We start from the raw sequence: 26,863 nt of genomic DNA on the forward strand, positions 1-26,863 counted from the left end.
TTAACCCTTTGATGTCTTATGTCTATTCCAATTATCGTATTAAGTTTCATTCTAATAACGAAATATTTCAGTTGAGAACACGTGGTACTCTACATGGACGCCAGATGGTGCTGTCAGTCGAGTAACTCAACTTCAGTTATTTGTCATTACTTTTAACTCCCTCAAATATAGAAGTGTTTGAAATATTTCTTAACAATATCCCGGAATAGAAAACCCGGTTTGAAAGGTTTAGGAAGGCATTACGAGGTTCACATAGACAATGAATTATAATACTAATACTATAGGCTAATTTACTAAACACCTGTCTGTTTTACCTATTGTTTTACTTTAGTCACAGGTTTGCCATGTATACGATAATGTTCTTGCGATAATAGGTGACTATACGATCATTTTAAAACGCATATTTTTTTTAGTTTCTGAATGTGCAAATAAATTATACAGAGTGTTTCAAAACAACACCGACAACGTTTGGGAGTTGATTCCTGACACTAAGATAAGACAGAAAGTATAGACCAACTTGTGTGCACAAATGCTTCCTTTCGGAGTTATAGGCTGCCGAAAACATGAAAAAATGAACTTTGAAAGTCCATAGCTCCAAAACTATGGGACCTACCGTAGTCGGGTCAAGACTTTACTTAGAAACTAATATGTGCGCTGTCCAAAAATACACGTTTCAGAATACTAAGGAACACACGCAACAATTTTTGTAGAGTGAGTTAGGCTACGGGCATATAATTTCAAGTACTCACGAACTACCTCTATAAAAATTGTTGCGGAAGTGCCGGAGGATTGGGAAACTTGGATATTTGGATAGGGCACATACTAGTTCCTAAGTGAAATCTTGACCCGACTACGGTAAGTCCTATAGTTTTGGAGCAATGGACCTTTCATTTTTTCATGTTTTTGGCAGTCTATAACTCCGAAAGGAAGCATTTGTGCACCCAGGTTCGTCTATACTTTTTGTCTTATCTTGGTATCAGGAATCACCTCCGAAACGTTGTCGGTGTTGTTTTGAAACACCCTGTAGATGTGCAATAAATAAGTATGAAACACATCCCGGACAAGTTTAAACCAGTAAACACAGTACCATAAGTCTCCCATTCTTCCTTGATTATTTGTCACAAACCGCATGAAAATCGGACTTCAGTTAGAAATTCTAGACTCAAATGAAATCCGTGAGTTTTAAAAAATCACCCTGTATTATATTATTGCAACTCGAACAGAAGTTGTATTAAAATTTCCCCACCCTTTATTTTTAAAAACTGTTGTGTTACTTCTTCTGTTTTATCAGACGTATGCTTTCTATATTAGCAACAAAGAAAAATAAAATCGCGTTAAGTAGGCATTTAGGATAACTACTATTATCCTCTTGCGTTTTCTGACACTTTATTCTCAATTGCTTTTTTTTTTCCTTTTTGTTAACAAAAAAATTCCTTTAGCGTATTAATCCTGACTTTCTTTTGTACCTTTTTTTTGAAGCTCTTAATACACGTATCTTGATGTGTCTGTTATGAAAGCAAATGTTTTAACAAGCATCTCTCTTCGCAGAAAGTGAGTTAATATTTACTTTGGGCATTTTCAACAGACTGCTTCTACACAGAGAGAGGTTACTGTAATCTTTCTTTCAGCACGAAGAGCCATCTGACGGGGGAAAATGTTTCAGAGAACAGAGTTGTGTTTCCTTTTTAAAAAATTGGATTTTTAAACACTTTTTTCAAACTGTAAGGCTTAAGAAAAAAAAAGGCATATAGAAATATATCGACAAGGTTAAGGATTTGTCGGCAAAGAATTATGACAGATTTAATGTTTTTTCTTTTCTTTTTAAGAAAAGGGCCTCTTCTACTAATAAATTAATGTCAATTTTATCAGAGTCTTCATATTTATAACTTACCCTTGCACAAGTTGAGAATAGGTATTTTCATCCTGCAAAAAGAATAACACAAAATTAGTACAAAAAGCAAAAAATTATCAGGAAAATTACATGAAATGCTTTCACTACAGCTTCCGGAAACGAACTGAACGAAAAACTGTTTGAGTGGCCAGAACACTGAGAAAATATACACACAAACTCGTATTAACAACACTTGTTGCTGGACGTTCGTATTCAGTGATAAAATTTGCTCGAATATTACATTCATGTTCCAAGTTGAGGAATATGCCATACACAGATTTAAATTATAATTAATTTTATTGTAGGTCTTTATGAAAGATCGTTTGGTCATCTTCGGGAGTGCAAAGGAGATCTTATTCTCGAATATCCTCGAGTATCCTCAAATTTACTGGTCATAAGATCGGACATCCCTGTTAGTATGTTACTTGCCATAACGTACAGCAGAAAAAAAGGACAACCCTATAAGACAATCGGCAGTCTCTAATTTTTGAGTCATGGAAAGGAGACCAGGCTAGCATTACTGGCAATCTTGGTCTCCAGTAATTGGGTTCATTTTTATAGGTAGCACAAAAATACAGGATTGTACGTGCTTACAATAATCCACTGTAGAGGTCTGCACGGGCTCGGGCCTACAAAGCATATGTCACTTCGGGCTCGGGTCGTAAATTTTTAGGTATACAACCATATTTCTCGGGCTTTTTCGGGCCTAACTTTGTAAATATACTGTACAACTATATATATATATATATATATATATATATATATATATATATATATATATATATATATATATATATATATTGCACTGTTCTTTCTGGAGAACGTTTAGAGCACAACTACAAAATTAAGCCCCTAATTGCTTTACTGTAAATAAAAATACAAATTTACGTAAATTATTAAGTTTCTGTAATTCGGGCTTATTTCGGGCTCATTTGATTATCACACAAACTCGGGCCGGGCACGGGCCTAAATGCTAAAACATATTTCGGACTCGGGTCAGCTTTCACATTGTAAATTCACGTGCCGGGCCGGGCCCGGGCTAAAATTCCGGCCCGTGCAGACCTCTAACCCACTGGTATAAACAAATACAATACATGTATCGGGCTCTCCTTGTTTTTCCTTCCACCTCCATTTTCACATTTCTGTTTCTATTGAAAAGATCTGGTTTCGTTAAATTTTGTAGCTAGGAAAAAATGTCCAGTGCTTACAAACAATCTCACTTGTTAGGGGGTACACTTGTATTTCACATTGAGCTTTCCTAGTGTTTCTAGACTACCAACGGGTACTCATATGTTACACATGGAGCTGTTTCCTAGTGTTTCTAAATTACTAGCGGGTACTCAGGTGTTCCACATTGGCCCGTTTCCTAGTATTTCCAGATTACTAGAAGGTACTCTATTATTTAACAGTGAGTCTTTCCCTAACGTTTCTAAATTACTAGGCAGTACTCTAGTGTTTAACATTGAGTCGTTTCCTGTTTTTAGCGTTTGTAGAGTCAATATATCTAACAGACAAGCAGCTATTTAAATTGTGGAAATGCTTAATGAGATTGAACGGGTTGGCAAAGCAAATAACCACTAGCGTGATAACATTTAAAGAGATATAATAACAACATGTGGAAATGCTTAATGAGATTGAACGGGTTGGCAAAGCAAATAACCACTAGCGTGATAACATTTAAAGAGATATAATAACAACATGTGGAAATTCTTAATGAGATTGAACGGGGTTGGCAAAGCAAATAACCACTAGCGTGATAACATTTAAAGAGATACAATAACAACATGTGAAAATGCTTAATGAGATTGAACGGGTTGGCAAAGCAAATAACCACTAGCGTGATAACATTTAAAGAGATATAATAACAACATGTGGAAATGCTTAATGAGATTGAACGGGTTGGCAAAGCAAATAACCACTAGCGTGATAACATTTAAAGAGATATAATAACAACATGTGGAAATGCTTAATGAGATTGAACGGGTTGGCAAAGCAAATAACCACTAGCGTGATAACATTTAAAGAGATATAATAACAACATGTGGAAATGCTTAATGAGATTGAACGGGTTGGCAAAGCAAATAACCACTAGCGTGATAACATTTAAAGAAATATAATAACAACATATAAATATTGTTTATCCTTATTCCATGCTGCGAAACATGAAATTGAAGTAGATTACCTTTCCACACTTTAGTAGAAATTAACGTGTTTGAGCAGTAATGTTATTTCAGATTTTACCGTGGGAAGGGGCAGGGAGGTTTGTCCACTGACTTAAGAGTTTCACATTTGCATTAATATATTAGCATACAATTAGTATAGAATTTATTAAAAACACATGTATTTCTCAAACTCTTCCCTGAGAGCACGGTAGCTCAGTGGTAGAGCCCTTATCTCTGGTGCTTGGGGTCCCGGGTTGGATCCCCGGTCAAGTAAGTTTGTGGTACAGAGTTTCATGTCCGTGGGTTTCTTCAAAGTACTCCTGTTTAATCCTACAATCTTGTTCCACCAATTCTTTCATCACTGTTCACTTGCCTTAATCATCCGTCTCTTTTAGTCTAACGGGCATAATCGTGGGACGTTAAACTGAAAGATTTCATTTTCCATTTCATTCAAACTCTCCCTTGTCATCACCTCAAATGACCTCTCTGTGTTAAAACAAAAGACTGGTACTTTATCGTTTATGCCAGCGTTTCCCAACCGGTGTGCCGCGAATGGGCCGCTGGTGTGATGCGAGGAAATCGAAACAAATTATTAATTCTGTAGGCAGGGACGTACGCAAGGGGTGGGCTCTGGGAGTTCGGACCCCCCCCCCCCCCGAAATTTCGACTTTTGTGTAAATTTAGCCTAATTTTAGGGGCAATTTTAGGAATTTTAATATAAAATACCCTCATATTTAGTTTGTACCCCCCCCCCGAAATAAATTCCTGCGTACGCTACTGTCTGTAGGAACCAATTTGCAAGACATAGGGGAAAATGTATATTTGTATTTCACATTACTATGAACCTCTACTATAAATCTACAATTTTAAGTTTCATAATGTGTTATTTTCTTTACATTTTTTAATGCTGAAAAAAGTATTTATCATTGTCATGACCATTATTGCTTCTTTATTGTTGCAGTCTATTTCGTAACTTGAAATTTTAACATATCATTCAATAAATTCAACAAAGCAAACATGCAAACAAATTACCTACATTTGTGTTTTAAAAGTATAGGAGATTTGTTTATTTGTTCGTTATTTAGTGATCTTCCCTTTCAGTTAAAGGTTAGATACAGTTTTCGAAAGAGATTTTGTATGTGGATTTTTAAAAACCCGAGTCCTATATTTCATTGCAATTGTTTTCTATTTTAAAATTAGAATGAAAAATAAGCATAATGATTTACCACGGGGGAAAATCAGTGATCGAGCTTTCTTCTCTGTAAGAAGGAGATCAGTAATCACATAAAAATACCACGGTATTTTATATTACAAATATATATATATATATATATATATATATATATATATATATATATATATATATAAAATATGGGTGTGCCGCGAGAATTCAAGTTACACCTGTAGCAAGTAGAAAAAGGTTGGGAAACGCTGGTTTATGCTAATACAGTTTTCTCGTTTGAATTATTTTCCTGATTGGCTCCCCCTAGCCCTGGCGCCCTTCGTCCCGCAGTTCTAGTCTTCTGGTTTATATATGGTTTCTAAATTTCTTGAACATTTCCCTGCAGTATCCCAACTAGCAAGAAAGCATTCGGTCAGTTGGCGCGTGCTTGGCTTTTGACTTTCTACACTTGCCTTTTCAACGCGTGCTTTCATATAATCTGTCTTTTGTTGTACTTGCAAACGATACTTTAGAGCGTCATAGCATCACTGGCCGTTCACTGGCAATGTATTTGCCTCCAGTGCAAAACGTTTGCGTCAAGCTTGAATGGAACACTGAATGCAAAGTTGCTCCCATGTAACTTCTTTACTGCAATCCAGATTGCAGCATGCTTGCACGCTTTCCAATCAAAGCCAGATGCAAGCTTGCCGACTTCCAATGCAAGCTTACAGCAAGCGGTTTGCAAGTTGTTTCTCTTACTAGGGACGGTTTCAATAAAAGGTTACGGGAGGAGATAAAACCTACTCTTTACATACTCCTAGAAGTGCCACACATATTCCTAGCAGGGATACATACTTCTAACAGTGACACACATATTCCTAACAGTAACACATACTTCTAACAGTGACACATAATTCTAACAGTGACAGATACTTCTGACAGTGATACATATAATCTCACTAATGACACATACTTCTCACAGTAACTTCTAACTGTGACAGATAATTCTGACAGTGACACACATACTCTCACCTGTAACACATACTCCTAACAGTGACAGATAATTTTGACAGTGACAGATATATTCCCAAGAGTGGCACATACTTCTAATAGTAATACACGTACTTCTAAAAATAACATACATACTCCTCACAATGACACATACCTCTAAAACTAACACATATTTCCCAACAGTGACACATACTTCTAATAATAAAACACATACTTCTAGTGACACATACTTCTAACAGTGACACATATTTGATCGATGATTTTAACTGTAACTATAGTTTTCCATTTCCTACTATTGAAACATCGATATATAATTCTAGATTGCTTGAAGTTTCACATCACGTCGTCAGGTGGCAGCAATCATCCTTCAGCGACTGACATCTACCGGACGAAATTAAAACTTCTAAGGGTGATCCTTTTTACTGTCTTTAACAGTTTACTTCTTCTTTTTTTTTCTTTCAGCGAGGATAAAATTAGCACGTTAGCTTGGCATAAGAATAAATATGCTTAAGTGTAAATATGCAAGTTAGCTACTTTCTCAAGAAAAACTTGGAAAAAAATTATAAAGATTCCTTCAAAGAAATGGTCTTTGTCTTAGAGTTGTGTGAGTGTGTGACTGTACCTTGACGACCTGCCCTTTCCTCTCCCCGTCTTGTTTCCTCTCCCCCAATGTCTTCGTTGCACTCAGGTCTTTGTTTCCCCCCCCCCCAAACAAGTCTCCGTGAAGTTTTGTTTACTTCGCTAACTTTGTCCCACTTAGACCAAAACTTAGTTACAAACCAACGATCTTTCGTCTTCGAGAAGTGGGTAGCAAAAACTTCATCTTTTTTTTTATATATCTTTTCTCTACGTTCTATTTTTTTTCTTTTCTTTCAAACCATTAATTTTCTAGAAACAGACTAAGAAACTACTCCAAAATGAATCAGATAGATTTTCAGTATCTGTTATTCGTCATATCATCTTTCTTACTCTAAAAAAAATAAATAAATAAAAAAAAATAAAAAGCAGAAGTGTTTCAAAACTTTTGATAAGTATCCCAATATATGTTTTTGTTGTCTGTGTTTCTTCGCAAAAATAATATTAAAAAAAATTAAAGTAGTACATCCAAGGGCGCCTATCAGGAGGGCAAGGATAGCTCGCCCCCCTTTAGGAAATTGTACACTTGGGAATATCGAAAACCCAATAGAATATTTACATTATTTACAGCAAAATTTGAAACTATATTTGAAATATCGCTTATACTTGCCCCCCACCCCCACCCGCCTTGGAAACCATAACATGGACGCCCTTGAGTACATCTATAACTACTGGTTGCAATAGATTAATAAGACTAAAGATAGAATCTGTTTCTCGGACGCAGAATCCATATCAAAAATCCATGACTCGCTATCAAGTGTTTCAGGAAAAAAAAAAATGTTGCGGGAGGGCACATTTAATATTCGGGGGGGCACATATTATTTTCACACGGTTTTATTATGATTCGTTATTATATTATTGACGTATTATTTTGGTCTCCTCCGGGGGTCACTCTTAGAGTTCCTGTAGGGCAGTGGCCCCGAATAAACATGTCTGGAAGAAACACTGCTCGCTATGATTTACTGTTTTTATTGTATGGTGTTTAAGGTTGAATCCGGAAATCATCAATTTGAGCCACTTCCGGTTTGAATAGATGGTTAAGGAAGGAGGTAGTATCTACTCTTGGAAGGCTGAATCGATTGTAAAACTAAACTGCATCTCGATATATCAGACCAATTTCGCTTTACGGAAATCAGTATTTAAACCGAAGGTTATTTACTGATAAACCAGTATTTATCAGTAAATAAATTTCAACCACTGGCAGAATATTGCGTATATTCTCTTCACACCGTGAATAGATAGCATAAAACAATTTATCGCTATTTATTACCATTTTTCTTCAAATGTTGAAACCGGAAATCGTTAATTTTAACCACTTCCGGTACCAATAGAGCTCTTTCCATACTCCTAGAAGTAACACAATACTCCTAGTAGTAATACATACTTCTAACAGTGACACACATACCTCTAAATGTGATACATACTTCTTACAGTGACACATACTTCTGACAGTGACACATATATTGCCAACAGTGACACATACTTCTAACAGTGACTCATACTTCTGACAGTGACACAATTCCCAACAGTGACACATACTTCCAACAGTGACATATACCCTGACTCTAAATATGATACATATTTCTAACAGTAACACATAACCCTAACAGTGATAGATACTTCTAATAGTGACACGTATACTCCGAACAGTGACAGATACTTCTGACAGTGACATGTACTTCTAATAGTAACACACATACTTCTAACAGTGACAGACATATTTCCACCAGTGAAATATACTTCTAATAGTGACACATACTCCTAATAGTGACTAATACTTCTAATAGTGATACATACTTCTAATAGAGGTACATACACTTCTAGCAGTGACAGATAGTTCTTGTATTAAATTTACGAAATTAAAGTGGTTATTTTTATTTTACCAAAAAAGAAGAGAAAACGATAATCCAGGCCAGGACACGAAAGGAACTTTTTTATTTCATTCCCCTCCCTCAACCCTTATTTTCTCTCCAACCCCGTGCTGTGCCGACGTTATTAACACACTTGTGAAGGTGGCTGGTGTGTTACGTTGAAGAAACTTCATTATAACCTTTAGCACGTGGTTTTCAGTGAGCTTATATCCTGGCATATAAGCAATGCATTGTGGCTGGTGTATATAGTTGACGACGAACGTACGAAAGAGAGTCTATACCATAAGCAGAAGGATTGAAACGAGTAAGCAAGCCCGTCGTCGGGGGTAGATAATGAGTAATTCACTCCAGGGAACACCCTATGTTATTTTCCATACTGGTTAAGAAGGGAGCGGAAAAGGAATACCTCACTCACTCACTCACTGCGCCTTGCTGTTCCCGCATTTGAATAGAAATTAACTATTCAATAGTTGCCAGAACGTGAGTTGCATACTTGCCCGCGGACCTAGGGGTTTTGTTCTACCTGCTGTAGTCTGTGTATGTGGTGGACTGTAACTTCTTCTTCTTCTTCTTCGTCTTACCGCTAACGTTTCCTCTTTCTCTCAGAGCCTCCTAACTGCAAAATTCTCTTTGTTTTTTTTTCTAACCCCTTACTTCAGTTTTTTTCTATTCCTCTCCCTCCCCCGCGCGCGCTTTTCAACTCCCTCGGTTTCTGTTAGCTACTCACGGCACGATCTGACGCTCTAGCTTCTGTTAAGACTTTTGGTAGCATCCGGCTTTGCCCTCTCTTCTCCTTGCTTCCCTACTAGAACCCTTGTATCAGCGCAAGGATCCTCCTTTTCATCGGACTTTGGTTCGACGACATTAGAGTTGGGTGAGTTGGATTTTTTTTTTTAATATTTTGTGTGAAAAGAGACCTTCTTCTCGTCCCCTTCCCATCGTCGCGAGGAAAAAAAAAAAGAAAAGAAATTTTCAGTCACGACCGTCACCAGCAGGCCTTAATAATCTCATGGTGTGATTTTGTGGTGAGTCTGCTAGTCCAAGAGAAATTTTCTATGCGTCGTGTTATCTCTTCTAATTTCTCTCTCTCTCTCTCTCTCTCTCTCTCTCTCTCTCTCTCTCTCTCTCTCTCTCTGTCTTATTTTTGCTTCTCTTTTTTCTGTTGTTCACTCTTAACATTTGTGACTTCCGATTTACACGAGGAATAGTTAAATAAAGCTCTCAAATAAGAACACACGTGTGTTCAGACCCAAAGGGATTTTTAGCTTAAAGAAAAGTCAAGTTTCCTCGTGCCCATGTACTTAGCACACGCGTCTTCGCGCAGGAGTCCTTGTACGGGTTTGTTTTCTTGTACGAGCTCATTTGAATTGGATCCCATTTCAAGTTGTATATCCACGTCTCATATAGCCTCTGTGCTGACAGGGTAACTAAACTCTATCACACCCAATCAGCTACAATGTTGTGTTCTATTTTAAGAAGAGACATGTCTTATATTAGCCTTAATCCTGAGAAAAGAGACACTAAATTTGAACGAATCAATAATTTTAAAAAAACTTAGGAATTTCGGCTCTTTTGTGGAATGAACAATGAAGCAAGAACACCAAATATTCGTTTTTCTTTTGAACACACCTCGTATTTCGAAAAGAAGAGATGGATAGTTGGACACATTACCAGAGATGGAGGAATCACGTTATTACCTATGACAGAAGGGAAAATACCTGAAAGAAGATCGCGATTCAAATACACTGATTAAATTCTATAATTTGTTTAACAAAAAACAAATTCCGAAAGATGAGTTGATCGATATCATTGAGCTGAACAGAATTATGTATGTCAGTATGAACCTCATGAGTAATTTTCTAGAAAATAGAAAAAAGCGTTGAAAGTTTCAAACAGACGCACACATATTCTCGATTTACAGGTTTCTTTCTGCACAGAAAATAAGACTAATTATGATATATGTTCTCCACATAGTTTACTAGAGGAAAAGTATGTCGTAGATTACCAGGGGAAAAGTATGCCGTAGGCGAGAGTGTCCACCGGGTCCGGCCCCCCCAAACTTCGTAGCTCGACAGACATTTCTACACTTTATTAAGAAAAATGTGGTTGCTTTAAAAGAGAAATGAATGATGTACCTTAAAAATTTTATCTTATACTACATCTGTACGCTTTCCTTTCTTATGAAAACGATTTAGTTTTATTATTTTTTCTGAGAATATAGATGGCAGTACTTTAAAATTACTTGCCGTTTTATCGAGTGTAGAATTTTAATACTTCAATACTACATAGGCGTAGTGACTACTATTGGTGGACCTCCCAAACTTCGGACACCCTCCAACATAAATTTCAGAGTGCGCGCCTGTAGATTACGTGTAGAGTGCATTAGGAACACAAATAAATGTAAAATTATAATCTACAGTACATCACTGCCTGTAAGTACCCTCACTTTCCGAACATCCGTTGGTTATTATATATGATGATAGTTTCTTATTTATGAAGTAAGTTGTCTATTAGATATTACAATTATGTCTTTATTGATATTTATTGTTATACGCAAGGATGTTGTAAAATAGAGGATGTTTCCATACTGCAAATTCATGAAACCAAAATATCACAGCTTCACCACGCCATCTTTGTTGGCTCAACTTATAATCAATGTCACGTAAGTTAAAGTTAGGAACTGCAATATCTTACATGCTACTGCAATATCTTACACGCTTCTTGAAAATTAAGCAAACAATCGGAAGTGAGCCAGATCACGAAACTAATTAAGGTTAATGAACCCGAGCCTGAGTGAGCGTGAGTCTCACAGAAAGTAATGAATCGAGCTCCATTAAAGGTAATGATTCCAAGCTTGAACGTAATTATTACGGGTGAGCTCAAATGGGAGCAAAGCTGAGGATCATGAGCGCGAGTCCCGTTGGAGGAAGTGAGCCAAAGCATAGGACCATCTGAGGCTGTAGAACCCGAGCCTGAGTGACCGCGAGAACAAATGATATCAATGAACACGATCCCGAGTGATTCCGAGCCCTACTGAAAGTAATGAATCCGAGCTCCATTGAAAGTAACGACCGGAGGTCCGAACAAAATTGAGCATGAACCCAAGTGAGTACAAGCCCCACTATGGGTAGTGAACTCGAGCTAAAGTGCAATTGAGATTAGTAAAGGCGAGCCTCACTGACTGGTAGTAAGTCCGAGTCGGAATGAGCATGTACCCAAACAAAATTAGTGAGCACGAACGCCTGAAGGCTAATGACTGAAAATCTCAATAAAGCATGTGAGCCTGACCTTCATTAAATGCGAGCTTCAATGAGAACAGTGAGTGCGGGCCCCACTGAAGGTAATGAACCCAAGCCCAAATGAGAGCAAGCCCTAATGACGTCAGGAGCTCAAGTCCCATCCCATTGATTATATTGAACCCGAGTCCACTTAGAGGGAATTTACTACACACAGGTGAGTCCGAGCCCAATTAAGCGCGTGCCCGAAAGAGATTAGAGAGAGCGAGCTCTAAGTAGCCTAGTGAGCACGAGAATGTGAGCCTGCAGTCTAGTGAGAGCCTGGTGAGCGCCTTATTGTAGGATGTGAATCCGATCCTGAGTAATCGCAAGCCTCACTGAAGAATGTGAGCCCGAAAACAAATGAGTACAAGCCCCACTGAAGCCAGTAAACTTCAATGCTAGTGTGTATAGGACCCTGAGCCGAAATAAGTGCGTGTCCGAAAAAGATTAGTGAGCGCGAGCTCCAAATAGGCTAGAGAGTGTGAGCCTCATTGAAAAATATGATGCCAAGCTTTTGCCCCATTGAAAGTAAGAAACACGAGCACAAATGACTGTAAACCCCACTTAAGCACAAGGTTGTCGGTGGTAGTGAGCCCGTCTCCAGTTGAGATTAGTGAAACCGATCCTCTCTGAATGTAGTGAGTCCAAGCTCAAGTAAACGCGTGCAGCAACTAAATTAGTGAGCGCGAGTTCCAAGAAGGCTATTGACTCCGAACCTTATTGGAGGATGTGAGTCTGAGCCCGCGTAAACGCGATTCTCAACATGAATAGGAACGCGATCCCTTATTGAAGGTAATGAACACGATCCAGTAAGATGCACATGTAACCATTTTCAACGTTATAACCAAGTTTTAAATAAAAATAAATGCGATAAACACTACATTTTCACATAGTGAGAAACGAATGTTTTGGACCAACATTAATGGCGGCAAAAAGAGAAGCCAATCAACTTTAGCGATGCTCGCTTGTTTTTCGGCTTCAGCAAGTTACGGGGACGTATAGTTATGCGCAAATCCTCTATTTTGTAACATCCTTGGTTATTTGTCTATTTTTTTTATATATTTTAAGAAGATTAATGAAACTTCTTTTTTCTTTTCTTTCCAGAGGGTAGTAAATGTCCTACTCCAGGTTGTGACGGTCAAGGTCATGTCACAGGTCTCTACTCTCATCACCGAAGGTAATAATACATTTCTACTTTCATTTTTCATGTTTTAATTAAAAATATAAACAATTTCCCGTTTCATAAAAACAAAGCGATTCACAACTTATTATTCCCCATTGCTTGCGGCTGAAGTTGGTCAATAAGGGTTAAGGTTGGTTTAAACTGACAAGTTTTGCCGATAGATGTCACTACAGTCTTTGTCTCTTTCATGTATTTTTTACCTTTCACGAAAATTCACTATTTCTCTTACAAATATCAAACTACAGACTTCAAATTTGTGGAGAAGGAACTTCGTAACCTATCGGAGGCAACAATGCGTGCCGATTTTTCATTTGAAATTTTTTCATTGTTGAAATTGAATATCCAAATTTTTAACAATGTACTGTTTCAACAATGAAGGAAATTGTAAATAAATAATCTGCACGGATTATTTCCTTCGATTGGTTATGAAGTTCCTTCTCCAAAAATTTGAAGTCTGTAGTTTGAAATTTGTAAGAGAAATTGTAAATTTTCGTGAAAGGTAAAAAATACATGAGATACGAAGAATGTAGTGACATCTATCGTCGAAACTTGTGCCTTTAAACCAATCTGTGATAAATTTTGCAAACTTCTCCAATTTTTATTAAATAAAGTATGTGATTTCTTTTAGAACTATCCCATTACTTGGAATTTAAATTAGTCAGAGACTAGATCCACGCCATCTAGAAGAAGCATGTTTTACCTGTATAATAATTCCTTTTACAATTACTGATTTTCATGTACTAAGAAACGTATTTTACTAGAGGCTTCCTAGGCCTATTGCCTATTCCAATTCTAGGTAGGTATCCTGAGGTTGATAAAAAGACAGTGGGGGCAGTAAAATACGAATATCAATAGCGTAGTCCGATGTGTTTCACTGCTATGTTTCTTAGATGGTAAAGACGCGATTCTACGTCACCTATCGGCCAGTTCGAATTTAAGTATTGATGGGTCGTTTACCGCAAACTGAGTGACTTTCATGCACCACAGTCTTAAGCTTCAAGTTGGAATCCTCTCTTATAATATCGTTCATCAATTGCAGTCTATTTCTTCCCTTCCTCTTTTTCCTGCCGCGGTACCTTCTAGTATATACCCACTGTATAAAGTTCCTTCTCAGGCTGTCCCAAGCAATTTCGCTTCCTCTTTTTAATTACATTTAAAGTTGTTCTTTTCTCTTCTACTACTTTTAACACTTTTTTGCTCATTTTCGCTTCGACTCAGCTAATTCTCTCCATTTTTCTCCACACTCACATTTCGTAAGCCAATAGTCTATTTCCATCGTTTTTGCATAATGTCCATACAAAAAAAATATATATGAATTTTTTCTTTATTTTTTATTTTGTTCAATGACCCACAAAACAGACTTCTCTTCCGCCTAAATGTTCCTTTCACCATCCCTATCTTTTTTTTTTTTTTTTTTTTTTTTTTTTTTTTTTTTTTTTTTGCTTTCTTTCACGTTCGCATCTCATGTCCTCATTAATAATAGTCTACTACCCAGATGTCGAAAACTACTCACCTGTTCTAAATACTTCCTTCTACTACTACTTTAATTTTTTGATATCGACCGCTTCGTTTTCGTCTTTGTAGTGTTTGTTTTCATTCCCTGTTCTTCACACCTCTTCAACATCTTATCATTTTCTTTACAGATCCCACATCAAGCGTTATCATCTGCATATTGTATATATCTAATCATTTTACCTCCTATCGAAATACTGTGTTCAGTATTCACTTCAATATTTATATATTTTAGATATCTATTAAAGAATGATGAGAAGGAAGATCCTTATCGAACTTCCCTTCCAATTGTACTCTTCACTGTCATTTCTTCCACTATTCTAACAGTTACTTGTTGGTTCATATTTTTATTTATTTATTTAACAATCATCAGATACACCTCAGAGGCCATTTTATACTGGATATCTAACAATAACAATAACAATGGAAAGGATTTGGGAAGAAATCGGCCAGGGCCTGTTTAGTAAGTACCATCCCGGCATTTGCCTGGTAGGACTGAGGAAAACCCTGAAAAGAAAACAGTCAGGATGGTCGGCAGCGGGAATCGAACCCATGACCTCCCGAATGCGAATCCAATGCTCTACGACTTGAGATACTCCGCTCGGTATATAACTTTGTTATGAGCCTTCAATATTTTCATTCCAACCTAATCTTCTCTAGAACTCTCGGGGGACACGGGGCTCAGTAATGGAGCGCTTACCTCTGGTGCGTGGTGTACCTGGTTCCATACCCGGCCAAGCAAGTTTGTGGTGGACAACATCATGCCTGTGGGCTTTTCCCGCCGTATCCCCGTTTCCTCCGACTTTCTCATTCCATCAATTCTTCCATCATCATTCACTTGCTTTAATCATCGTCTCCCTTAGCCTAACAGGCATAATTATGGAACGTTAAGCTTAAAGATTTCATTTTTTTAGAACTCGCATCAACAACGTCGAGTTCACCCGGTCAAAATTGGTGTGGGAGACCCGGGTTCGATTCCCGGTGGGAGCTCATGTGGTTCGGATTCCACGTTAATCAGTAGATCCCGTCTCATATAGCTTCGCTACTGAAAGAAACTTTAAACTCAAACTCAACTCAGCTCACCCTGTCAAAAGTCTTTTATAGGTCAATGAACATAACATATATTTCCTTTTCTGTAGTAGGTCCAAACCCGGTCAAAAGCCTTTTGTAGATCAACGAACATAACATATATATTTCCTTTTCTGTAGTAGGTCCAATCCTTAGTGCGGCATTTTCCTTTCTCTCCCTCTCTCTCTCTCTCTCTCTCTCTCTCTCTCTCTCTCCCTCTCTCTCTCTGTCGAGTCCTCCCGTGAGCACATCTATGGTTAGGGTTTGAGCCTAAGTCATTCACTAACACATGAAAGACTTTTAATTGCTTCGTACTACGTTTAACGGCAATAACGGAAGCTTGAGAATATAGCGAATATGAACGTGACCATATAATTAATGAATTAAAGTATAATTAAAACTTTGTGTTTAGAAATGAAAGATATTATTATATACATATTTACTTCATATAGCCTGCTAGCAGCTTTCTTGGTAGCTCACACATTGAACATAGCAATAATTAATTTCGAAAATCAATTTTAAAACTTTTGCTTCAGCAATATAATGTCACACCATTCTTTACTGCATTAAAACATGTCAAAGACAATATCTGAAGTTTGAAGATATTTACCTCTCCATCATGCACGCCTGGTGTTCAATGTGTTATTGTTTTCAAAACAAAGTAGAATCACAGTTTAGAAAAAAATATCAAAAAAACAGAAAATTAATTACTACGCCGAATGGATTATTTTCCAGCAAATATATATTTACAAGAATAATACGGTGTGGACTTGAAAAATATAATTAAAATCAATTGTTTGAAGTTAGTATATTTTCACTCAAACATGTCAGTAGCCACTGGCAAAATTTACATTAATACAAAATACAAACATAATTTTCGAAGTAAGATATTATTATGCAGTGGCGTAGATAGAATTTTATCAAGATTGAAGCACCCTTTAAGTACGAAAGTTCTTATAAAACAAAGTTCACATTCAAATTTTATCAATGTTTATTACAAACATGTCTCTTACAATATTTAAACAGGATTTGAACAGGCAATTATAAATTGTTTCTTAATGAATGTTTACAGTTTATTGGGATTACTTTCTTTGAGCCTTTGGAAGTGCACAAATATGCGACTGTGTGCGCTTGTGCTATAAAAAAAATATACCACGAGCGCACAAAATCCATTGTGGTGGTGCCATATTGTGTCAAACCACACTTTTGCCTTAAATGTCTAATTTTTCATCACAAAAGTGCCATCAACCACCATTAAGATAAACTATTGGATTATTCTGTATGCTTAAGATTGTAAATGGAAAATGTAATGAATACTGTATATCGGAGATGAGAATTCATTTTATGTAAAGGAAAAACACAATGAAACCAAAACTAACATATCTGGTGATACCAAGTTCCTAGAAATACAGTTTCTATCCAAAAAGCTCATTAGAATGAGGGAAGAAAGAAATTATTTCGAAAGGAAGAAATTCATCCAGAAGCTTCAGACAATACATACCTCAAACAGTGACATTCATAGTGCTAATAGTGACACACATACTCCTAATAATGACATATACTCTTAATAGTGGTTTCAATACTCCTAACAGTGATTCAAATACTCCTAACAGTGACACATATTCCTAACAGTGATACATATTTCTAACAGTGATACATACTCCTAACAGTGATTCAAATACTCCTAACAGTGACACATATTCCTAACAGTGATATATATTCCTAACAGTGATTCAAATACTCCTAACAGTGATTCAATACTCCTAACAGTGACACATACTCCTAACAGTGACACATACTCCTAACAGTGATTCAAATACTCCTAAGAGTGACACATATTGCTCGCAGTGATTCAATTACTCCTAACAGTGACACAGATACTCTTAACAGTGATTTAAATAGTTATAACAGTAACAAACATAATCCAAACAGTGACACAATCAATTTATAATTTAGAGGAGCAAAAATGAGTGAAAATTTTTTGTGTTTATTGATCAAATTGTTCCTCAAATAATTTACATTGTAAAATAATAATCTACTTATATTTTTTTAAAAAAATAATATCTTTTAAACTAAATATTGATTTCATTAATTTTCTAAAATTTCAGTCTATCTGGTTGTCCACGGAAGGATAAAGTCACGCCAGAAAGTAAGTCCTGATTTACAGTTAGAAAATATTGTTGCATTTTTTATTCTATTCGCTGTTTGTAGAGTTATATATATTCTTAGTTGTAGCATGCATGATTATATTAAGTTCTCATTATGTTAATTTATTCACGATTTATTTTCATTATTTAAAAAAATAGCTTAGTAGCACACAGATTGCATCTTTGAACTGTTCTATCTATCTTCTATTTTTAATAAAAATAGAACATCTATTTTTACTGTCTTGTGTCTTCTATGTTCTTCGGTGGTCTCCATTGTACGGGCATCTTAGAGCTGAATATCAACACTAGTGCCAAGTCAAGTAGTAGAAAAAACACAACAAATAACCAAAAATATAATGCTTTGCATTTCGTTAATTTTTTTTTTTTTTTTTTTTTTTGTTTGTTTGAGGTTTTAAAGAAAAAAACAGAAAAACCTGTTCTGACTTTACTGTTAATAGGGCATGCACCAGAATCGGCCATGTTGAGTATATATGTATATTTATACTCTTTTTTATATTTATTTTCTGGATCAAATTATTGATAATGAAATCCAAACAAATTTTTGAAAACAAAAAGTTTTATACTTGAATTCAAATAGACAATTTCTTCTTCCGTTATGTGTTATTATTAAATCTTGTTTCAGTTTTGCTTTTGAAATTTTAATATTTTCTTTAAAGTAATTATCCTGAGAGACATGTTGTATCCTGTCTTCGCTTAATTATATTAGTATTAATATACAGGGTGTCCACAAAGTCCTGAAACCGTTAGAATAAAACCTAACTCGTAAACTATAGCAGATAAAGACATGTGGGTTTTTTGCAACGTGTACTACAACTCTCCAAATTTTATTCACAATTACAGCACTTCCACTCGCGCCCCGTTAGCTGCCCTCATGAAGCCGAGACGATATTCAATCTCCATCCGTACACACTGCAGTGTATTAGCATTAATCTGTTGGCTAACGTTGGTAATTCGAGTACGAAGTGTGGCAATATCTGGAACAATGGTTTGGTAAACAAGATGTTTGACGTACCCCCAAAAGGTAAAAATCCAAGGGGGAGATTTCAGAGGAGCGCTGGGCCAGGAAATTGATCCATCGCGACCAATTCCATCTCCCAGGGAAATGTCTATCCAAAAATTTCCTCACATCTAGAGATCAATGAAGAGGTGCTCCATCGTGCTGGAAGATTATGTGTGGCTGCAGTTCCAACGCTTGTGGGAGAAGTTACTCATGAATCATATGGTAGTAAATAAGCCCTGTAACGTATCCTCAGCAAAAGAAATGGACTAATTGATGCTACCTGTCTCTAAAAATTTTGCAGCCTATCTAATTATGGATTGTTTTGATGGCGGATCTCGTCCATACTTCTGGCGGAATTGGCACTGCACAGTTACTGGTGATTTTTCAAACCCAGAATACCGCTGTACACATTTGGCCTTCTCCTGTGCTGTCGTCATTATCGCTCACGACATAATCTACAAGTATACAAAAAAAAATGTCAACCATTAATTTCATTGCAATGATAAAAATAACAAGAATATTATTCAACTATCACAACTTAATAGAAGTTAGAGAGTAGTAGAAGACGTTGGAAAGGACCGCATGTCTATATCTGCTATAGTTTACGAGATATGTTTCATTCTAATGGTTCCAGGACTTTGTGAACACCCTGTATATTTTTAATGTTTTTCATGGAAATGGTTGTCTTTTGCGTATGGCTTTTTAGTTTTTTACGTTGTTTATTTGTTATTATTATTATTTAGCATTATTTATTTTATACCGGAAGGAAGAAATTGAACAAAACAAAATTTAAAAGTATAGCTTAAGAGCCCGTGTTTCTCTTTATTGTTTTTTTCCTCCTTTTCCTTTCATCAGTATCTTCTTTTTGTCTTTGAATCTAAGAAAATATCACATATTTGTAACAAAACAAAAACAAAATATCAAAAGGAATTAATATGATTATTATAATATTTGACTGATATTAAATTTGTTAATGGAATACGTTCTGTTTCGATTAACTTAAGAATTGGATATTTTATTTACTTACTTCTTGAATCTATTTCTGTAATTTCTTCTTCTTCTTCTTCTCCTGTCTAAAATAATTTTTCAACAATTAGATTAATATTCCATTTATATCTAATAGATATTTTATTTACTGTTTCATATTTTTATATATATAAAATAAAATTTTCAACATTTACAAATAATCATATCCGAGATACTTTTTGATTATTTTAAGAAATTCTACCAAATTTTGCAAACGCATATTTATTTACAAAATATTTTTTTTTTAAATAAATAACAATTCATACTCAGAGTATTGATTCTGTTGTAATGTCCTATATAACAGTATTGGCGATGCATGAAACTATTCTGAAATGCCCAACCCCTGGTTGCAATGGCAGAGGTCATGTAAACAGCAATAGAAATACACACCGAAGTTTATCGGGTTGTCCGATAGCCGCCGCCACAAAACAAGCAGCACGTGAGCAGAAACAGAAGATAAACATCTTACAACAACATCAAGGTGGTGGGTCTTCCAGTGGTAGCAGCACACCAGGTAAGTGTTGTACCGTGCGAGGATCGAAAACAACAATTTTCTGACCTTTAAAGCGTAGATGTATATGTGAGTGCTTCTGTGTACCGAAATTTGCTACCATCTTCAGTTTCTTGCTTGTAAATAATTATGATAATAATAATAATAATAATAAGGGTAAGAACATGTGGAATTTCATCGTGTGTTCACCTTGCAATTCACCATCCTGAGTGTGCGCCAACGGGCACTCTTCTCTTCACTCTGTCAAGCAGGTGTTTAGTTATCTCGTCAGACAATTGATAACTTTACAGCGGGTGTTCTTTTTAGAGGCGGAGAACTTTATGATGAAATAAAACACCACAGAATAAATTGACTTTATTTGACAGATCATTTTATGACATTGATGTTTAAATATTATATCGGGCATGTGACCTCCGCGACTGGCGTGTACATGTCGTAATCTGGAAATCCAATTTTCACACACTCTTCGCAGGAAATCGGACTGTATTTCGGCAATAACTAGTCGAATGTTGGCTTCCAAGTGCTCAATTGGTTCAGGTTTCTCAGTGTGGACATGCGACTTTACATATCCACAGAGAAAAAAATCTAATGGCGTTAAATCGCACGAACGAGGTGGCCAGGTAACAGGTCCATTTCGTGAAATTAATCGTTCGTCAAATAGTTCTTTCAGTAAATTAAATGAACCGTGGTTTTCAAAATAAATTTGCACAATTTGAAAACCTTGTTCCGGCATGAGTCTATTTATGATGAATTACCAAACCAAACTAACCTCAAAAGAACCGAGAACTGTAATATCAGGTGTCAAAGAAAACGTGTTGCCAGTTTAAAGTTCTCCACCTAGGAAAAAAAACACCCTTGATCAATGCCCCTTAAAGATCTTTTCAGATAGTGATTCTACTACAGATAATGGTTAAATGGGTTCCTATTTGTAAGTAGAATCAGTTCCTAGTTTCGTTATATTTTTGTTTAGGTTACGAAATAATGAAAGGCAAATACACACAACTTTTTAAAACATTAAGCTTGAATGATGCCATGTTCGGAAGTAAAACAAAATACACCTCTAAATATTCACATCCACAATCAGAAGTAGCATTTTGTAGATCTTACACGTGCGTCATTTCATGGTTTATATTAGACAAAATCATTAATTGTGAGAGACACAAGTAATACTATAAATGCGATGTCTACATATGAATTTTCATTGTGATAAGGTTACATATAGGTATGCAGTGAACCCACGAGTTACGAACATAATCTGTTCCGTAATGCTGTTCGTAAAACTAAACTAATTTTTCTCATTGAAATTACTGTAGATACAATTAATCCGTTATAGCCACGGATACATAGTATTGTATGTATTTATATATTTTTATGTGCTTTTTCTGCGAAGAAGAGTGTAGAATAACAATTACATTATCCTTTTAATGACAAACTAGCTGAACCTGCGCTCTCTACACAACACATTATTCACATGTGAGCATGAATCTCCTTGTCATTCCTCACAACATATGTACACTCATGTCCAAAATGATTGTCGCATATCTAAAACAGTCTTGTTGTGCGAATATAATTGGATAATGATATCACAGGTTACTTTTAACACTCTTACTACGTGTATAATCGGCAAAGACATGTATGTGGTAAATTTCATGTCAAAAGAGCAGTAAATAAGAACAATATAATGAAAAAAACTTTTCTTCTCCATTTAGCAACATTTTGATGTACTCATTCTAATTTTCGTATTTATAATTTTTTTATGTGAAATTTACCACAAATATACATTTCCCGATTATACACAAAGTATCAGTATTAAAAGTACCCTGCAATATCATTATGCAATTATATTATTACAAGGCGACAGTTATAGATATGCGACAATCATTTTGGACATGAAAAATGCAATAGCAGACGATACTGAATACGACAATCAATTTCGCGGTGGCGTGATGACTGTTGAAAAAAATCAAATACGTTTGAATATAGTAAAAATGCAAGGCACCTGGCGAGGTAAATGCTAAATGAGGTGATTGGCTGTATTATACGCTATACCCACATGTGCTGTAATTACTGAATAATTGTGCAAGGTGGATTGAAAAGTAAAGGGAAAGATGAACTGCTCACACTGTTTTTACCTTAAAAATGATGTACTCGTATAATCATGTTCCCAGGACTTGTTCATGGATATATGGTTAGAGTGCGCTGTGCGGGAGACCCGGGTTCAATTCCCGGTGGGAACTCACGAGTTCGAATTCTACGTTAACTTGTGAGTCCACGACTCATATAGCCTCGCTGCTGAAACGGGCACTAAACTCAAATCCATATATATATATATATATATATATATATATATATATATATATATATATATATATATATATATATATATATATAGCAGCAGTTGCTACAAGTTGGAACGCTACATGAAGCCGGAATAGGAGAGTAAAAATGGCGGAACATTCGTAACATACTCCAAAGAATAATCTGTTCGATAACTTACGTTGTTTAGAAAGCTTCTGCTCCATTCGTACATTGACTGAAGTGATAGGCATGCATCATAATGCAATACCCATTCTTTATTCTTCCATGATTTTTAATGAGTTTGATACGAATAAAAGAACGCCATTCTTCTTTGATGCATGTTTGCCAGTGGAGTCGTCAGTTTAACACTACTACTCGACCATCGTGTAGCGTTCCAACGTAAACCTGCCATGTATCTGTCATTCATCAAACCATATCGTCAACGTTACAAACTTTCAGGATAATCGCGCGCAATTTGTAAGTTTTAGCGCATTTTTAAATATTTTATTTGATTTCGGATTCCGTTGAGACCCTTGAATATAACCATATGTACCAAAATATCTTACCTGTGTATGTAAGAGAGATTATAACCATAAAATGGGTGAACATGATTGTACATTCATCTGACTGCCCATTGTAAGTCATCAATCACTTTTTGTTATCCTATTTTTATTAGGTATATTTTCTTGTTGACACTTTCTCCTCATTGCACGTATTTACAGCCTAACCTGTTACAGTTAAACTGCGCCACACAACAATTTTTTCGTGAGTTGTTCAGCGAATCCTTGAACAGAACTTTGCCTTCTGTCGCTTTGTTTCAGTCAACCAAACACGCGGAAAATGTCACGTGGTTCATCCTGTTCCTACATCGTTGTAGTGCTCTCGATAAAAGTTCTTAATTGTTGTATAGCGATTGTTTCAGCCAAACAAACACCTGGTTGTTACTATTCCTACATCGTTGTAGTGCTCTCGGTAAAACTTTTTACTTGCTGTATAGCGATTGTTTCAGTCAACCAATCACGTGAAAAACGTCACGTAGTTGTCACTGTTCCTACATCGTTGTAGTGCTTCGGTAAAAGTTCTTACTTGCTGTATAGCGATTGTTTCAGCCAACCAAACACGTGAAAAACGTCACGTAGTTGTCACTGTTCCTACATCGTTGTAGTGCTTCGGTAAAAGCTCTTACTTTGCTGTAAAGCGATTTTTCAACCAAACAAACACGTGGAAAATGTAACGTAATTGTCGCTGTTCCTACATCATTATAGTAATCTGGGTAAGTGTTCTTATTTGCTGTATAGCGATTGTTTCAACCGATCAAACACTTGGAAAATGACACGTAGTTGTCGTTGTTTTTATATCGTTGTAGTGCTCTCAGTAAAAGTTCTTACTTGCTATATTGCGATTGTTTCAGCCAAGCGAACACATGAAAAATGTCACGTGGTTCTAGTTGTTCCTATATCATTGTAGCGCTCTCGGTAAAAGTTCTTACTTGCTACATAGCGATGGTAAGTTAAATGCAATACCTGCTCGTCTACAATGCTGTAACAGGTTGGGATAAACATTTAATGTTACCATAGTCTCTCCGTTTCTTTTTCTCTCCATTAGATACGTATTGATTCTTACTATCTGCGTGATGAATACTATTGATGGCTCTCTTCTAAGAATATCATTGCTTCTGTCCTTTGTTTATCATTACTGTTCATTCCTAGACACGATATCTATTCTACAGTTATAATCTTTTTCTATTGTACGTTTTCACTGTTCCCATATATTACCACTCAAAAGTTTTCAAACATCCTGATTTTTTGCGATCGTCTCGTGTGAACCTATTATTTTGGCACTAGAACTTTGCCACCATGTGTCAAAGATGCCTAAACCATAAAATTTGGCAAAATATGAAAGGTGCTTCAAATTATTTATCTAACCATATAAATATTTCCTAAAACTGAAGCCAAAACAAGGCAATTTGATATAGATAGTCCATAGTATAACGAAAAGCCCATAGTGTAGTATTTTTTTATACCTTACAGCATTTTTCATAGCTCAGGAGACCTGAGTTCGATTCCCGATGACATCTCACGCAGTTAGCCGTAGATTCAACTCTCGTACAGCCTCGATGTTGAAAGGAATATTAAGCTCCGTGGCCGACCAACCAACTCAGTTTTGAAAGTAATGATTCGATATATCTGGTTCTGCAAAATAGCTTTTCAAATTAATTATATCGCTATTATTATTACATGTTTAATACTAGAATTACATATGTATCCTGCCATATAATCAATCGCATTTCTCCGACTGAGACTGCAAGGATAAATATTTTAGAGGCGTTTGCGTATAAGGGAGGGGCGGCGAGTGGGAGATTGTGCATGTCACATTTATTTCCTACGTTGTCAAACTTTCTCCTTTGTTTGACTCAAATTGACGGCTTGTATTTTTACTCGCCAAAAATTGTTATCCCAAAAAAAAAGATCAGGTCATATGAAAAAATATATATGTGTTGTTTTAATTCCCCAACCACCAATAACATAATCTGACGAGTTAACCGTCAATATGTATGTATTGTAAAAAAATCAAAACATTGTTTCTCCCATACCTTTCATTGCCACGACACAGTTGTGGAAATAGTTTACATTCATTTTTATTCTCTCTCTCTCTCTCTCTCTCTCTCTCTCTCTCTCTCTCTCTCTCTCTCTCTCAATCTCTTGGTTATTTGTCTTTTTCTACATACATGTGCATTCTGACAGATATAAATAATATAGATTAACTGCCAATGTTTCTCGATAATCAACTGAAATATATCAAATAAATGCTTAAGCTAAACCAAGTAACTTTTTCCCTTTAAAAAAACTCGCAAACGAAACAGAAAAAAAAATACTTTCTGTACAGTGGAGAATTGACATATTTATACCCACGGACAAGAAGGAATATTTACACTTTAGGGAAATGAGAAACTTTTGTTGTATGCAATGCAAGAAGTGAGATATTTATTTCCAAGAGAGAAAAAATTATCCTTTGAGGAAAACAAGAAACTTACTTCCAATGCAGTGAAGAATTAAGATATTTATACCCACAGGGATAAGTATTAACCCTTTAATGTAAAGGAGGAAGTTACCTCCTACACAATTTTGAATTGAGATATTTGCACCAACGGGAACGAGGAATGTTTACTCTTTGGGAAAAAGAATAAACTTACCTCTCATGCAGTGAAGAATTAAGATATTTACACCCACAGGAATGAGTATCAACCCTTTGAGGAAAGAATAAACTTATCTCCTACGCAGTTGGGAATTAAAATATTTGCACCAACGGGAAGAAATATTAATCCGTTGGGGTAAAGGAGAAACTTACCTCCAATGCAGTGAAGAATTAAGATATTTACACGCACGGAACTAAGTATTAACCCTTTGAGATAAAGGAGAAACTTACCTCCTATATGGTTGAGTTGACATATTTGGATCAACGGGAAAGAGGAACATTTACCCTTTGTGGAAAATAAGAAACTTACCTCCTATGGAGTTGAAAATTGACATAATTTTACCTACGTTTTCGCGGCCACGCATGTACCGCAGGCTGGGCTTCCCCGTCATTCTGGAACCTCAAATCATTAAGTGCATTTTTAAGTGGCTCAACGATATAGAAAACCGAAGGTACGGGGTCGGGCGAATATGGAAGGCGAGACAAGAACGTAAACCGTAAGTTTTCGATTATAACAATGTGATATTATCAGTGTGTTATCTTGCATTGTCATGGAGAAAACCACACGTTGTCTCTGCAGAATGACAGGTTTCAATTTTTCGGGCAGAAGATTGGAATATATTGTATTGTTTACATTATGACATCTGGGAATATATTATTCAAGAATTGGTCCGTTGTTGTCGCAATGCATAATTAATAGGACTCCCACCTTGGTAATGTTGCCTTCTGTAAATAATTGAGTCACTTGGACCTAAGGAATCTTCAACAGTGCTGAACTTCTTGGCCTACTCGTAAATTTGTGTTTGTTTCATACAATTGCCGCCGTATTGAACTTGTTTAATTTCCATCAATAAATCTATAGAGTAGGGATATGCGAAATATTATTTTTTT

At 36.1% G+C, this 26,863-nt stretch overlaps 1 protein-coding gene across 9 annotated transcripts in view; it reads left to right on the plus strand.

Annotated features, from left to right (window-relative positions):
- LOC145675458 (uncharacterized) overlaps window positions 1-26,863 on the plus strand; it is an 861,715-nt gene that overhangs the window by 710,302 nt on the left and 124,550 nt on the right. For 8 of the 9 annotated variants that reach the window (XR_014129123.1, XM_081745883.1, XM_081745887.1 and 5 more), the window contains exons 6-8: window positions 13,116-13,188; window positions 17,883-17,923; window positions 20,273-20,482. Coding sequence is in view for 8 of the 9 variants with exons in the window: in XM_081745883.1 (XP_081602009.1) it covers window positions 13,116-13,188; window positions 17,883-17,923; window positions 20,273-20,482 (324 nt within the window). In the remaining variant the exon portion in view is untranslated. The remainder of the gene's footprint in view (window positions 1-13,115; window positions 13,189-17,882; window positions 17,924-20,272; window positions 20,483-26,863) is intronic. The other variant, XM_081745889.1, reaches the window with a different exon arrangement.

Source organism: Thermobia domestica, chromosome 18 (genome assembly GCF_964235325.1).
Source record: "Thermobia domestica chromosome 18, izTheDome1.hap1.1, whole genome shotgun sequence".
Classification (NCBI taxonomy): Eukaryota; Metazoa; Arthropoda; class Insecta; order Zygentoma; family Lepismatidae; genus Thermobia; species Thermobia domestica.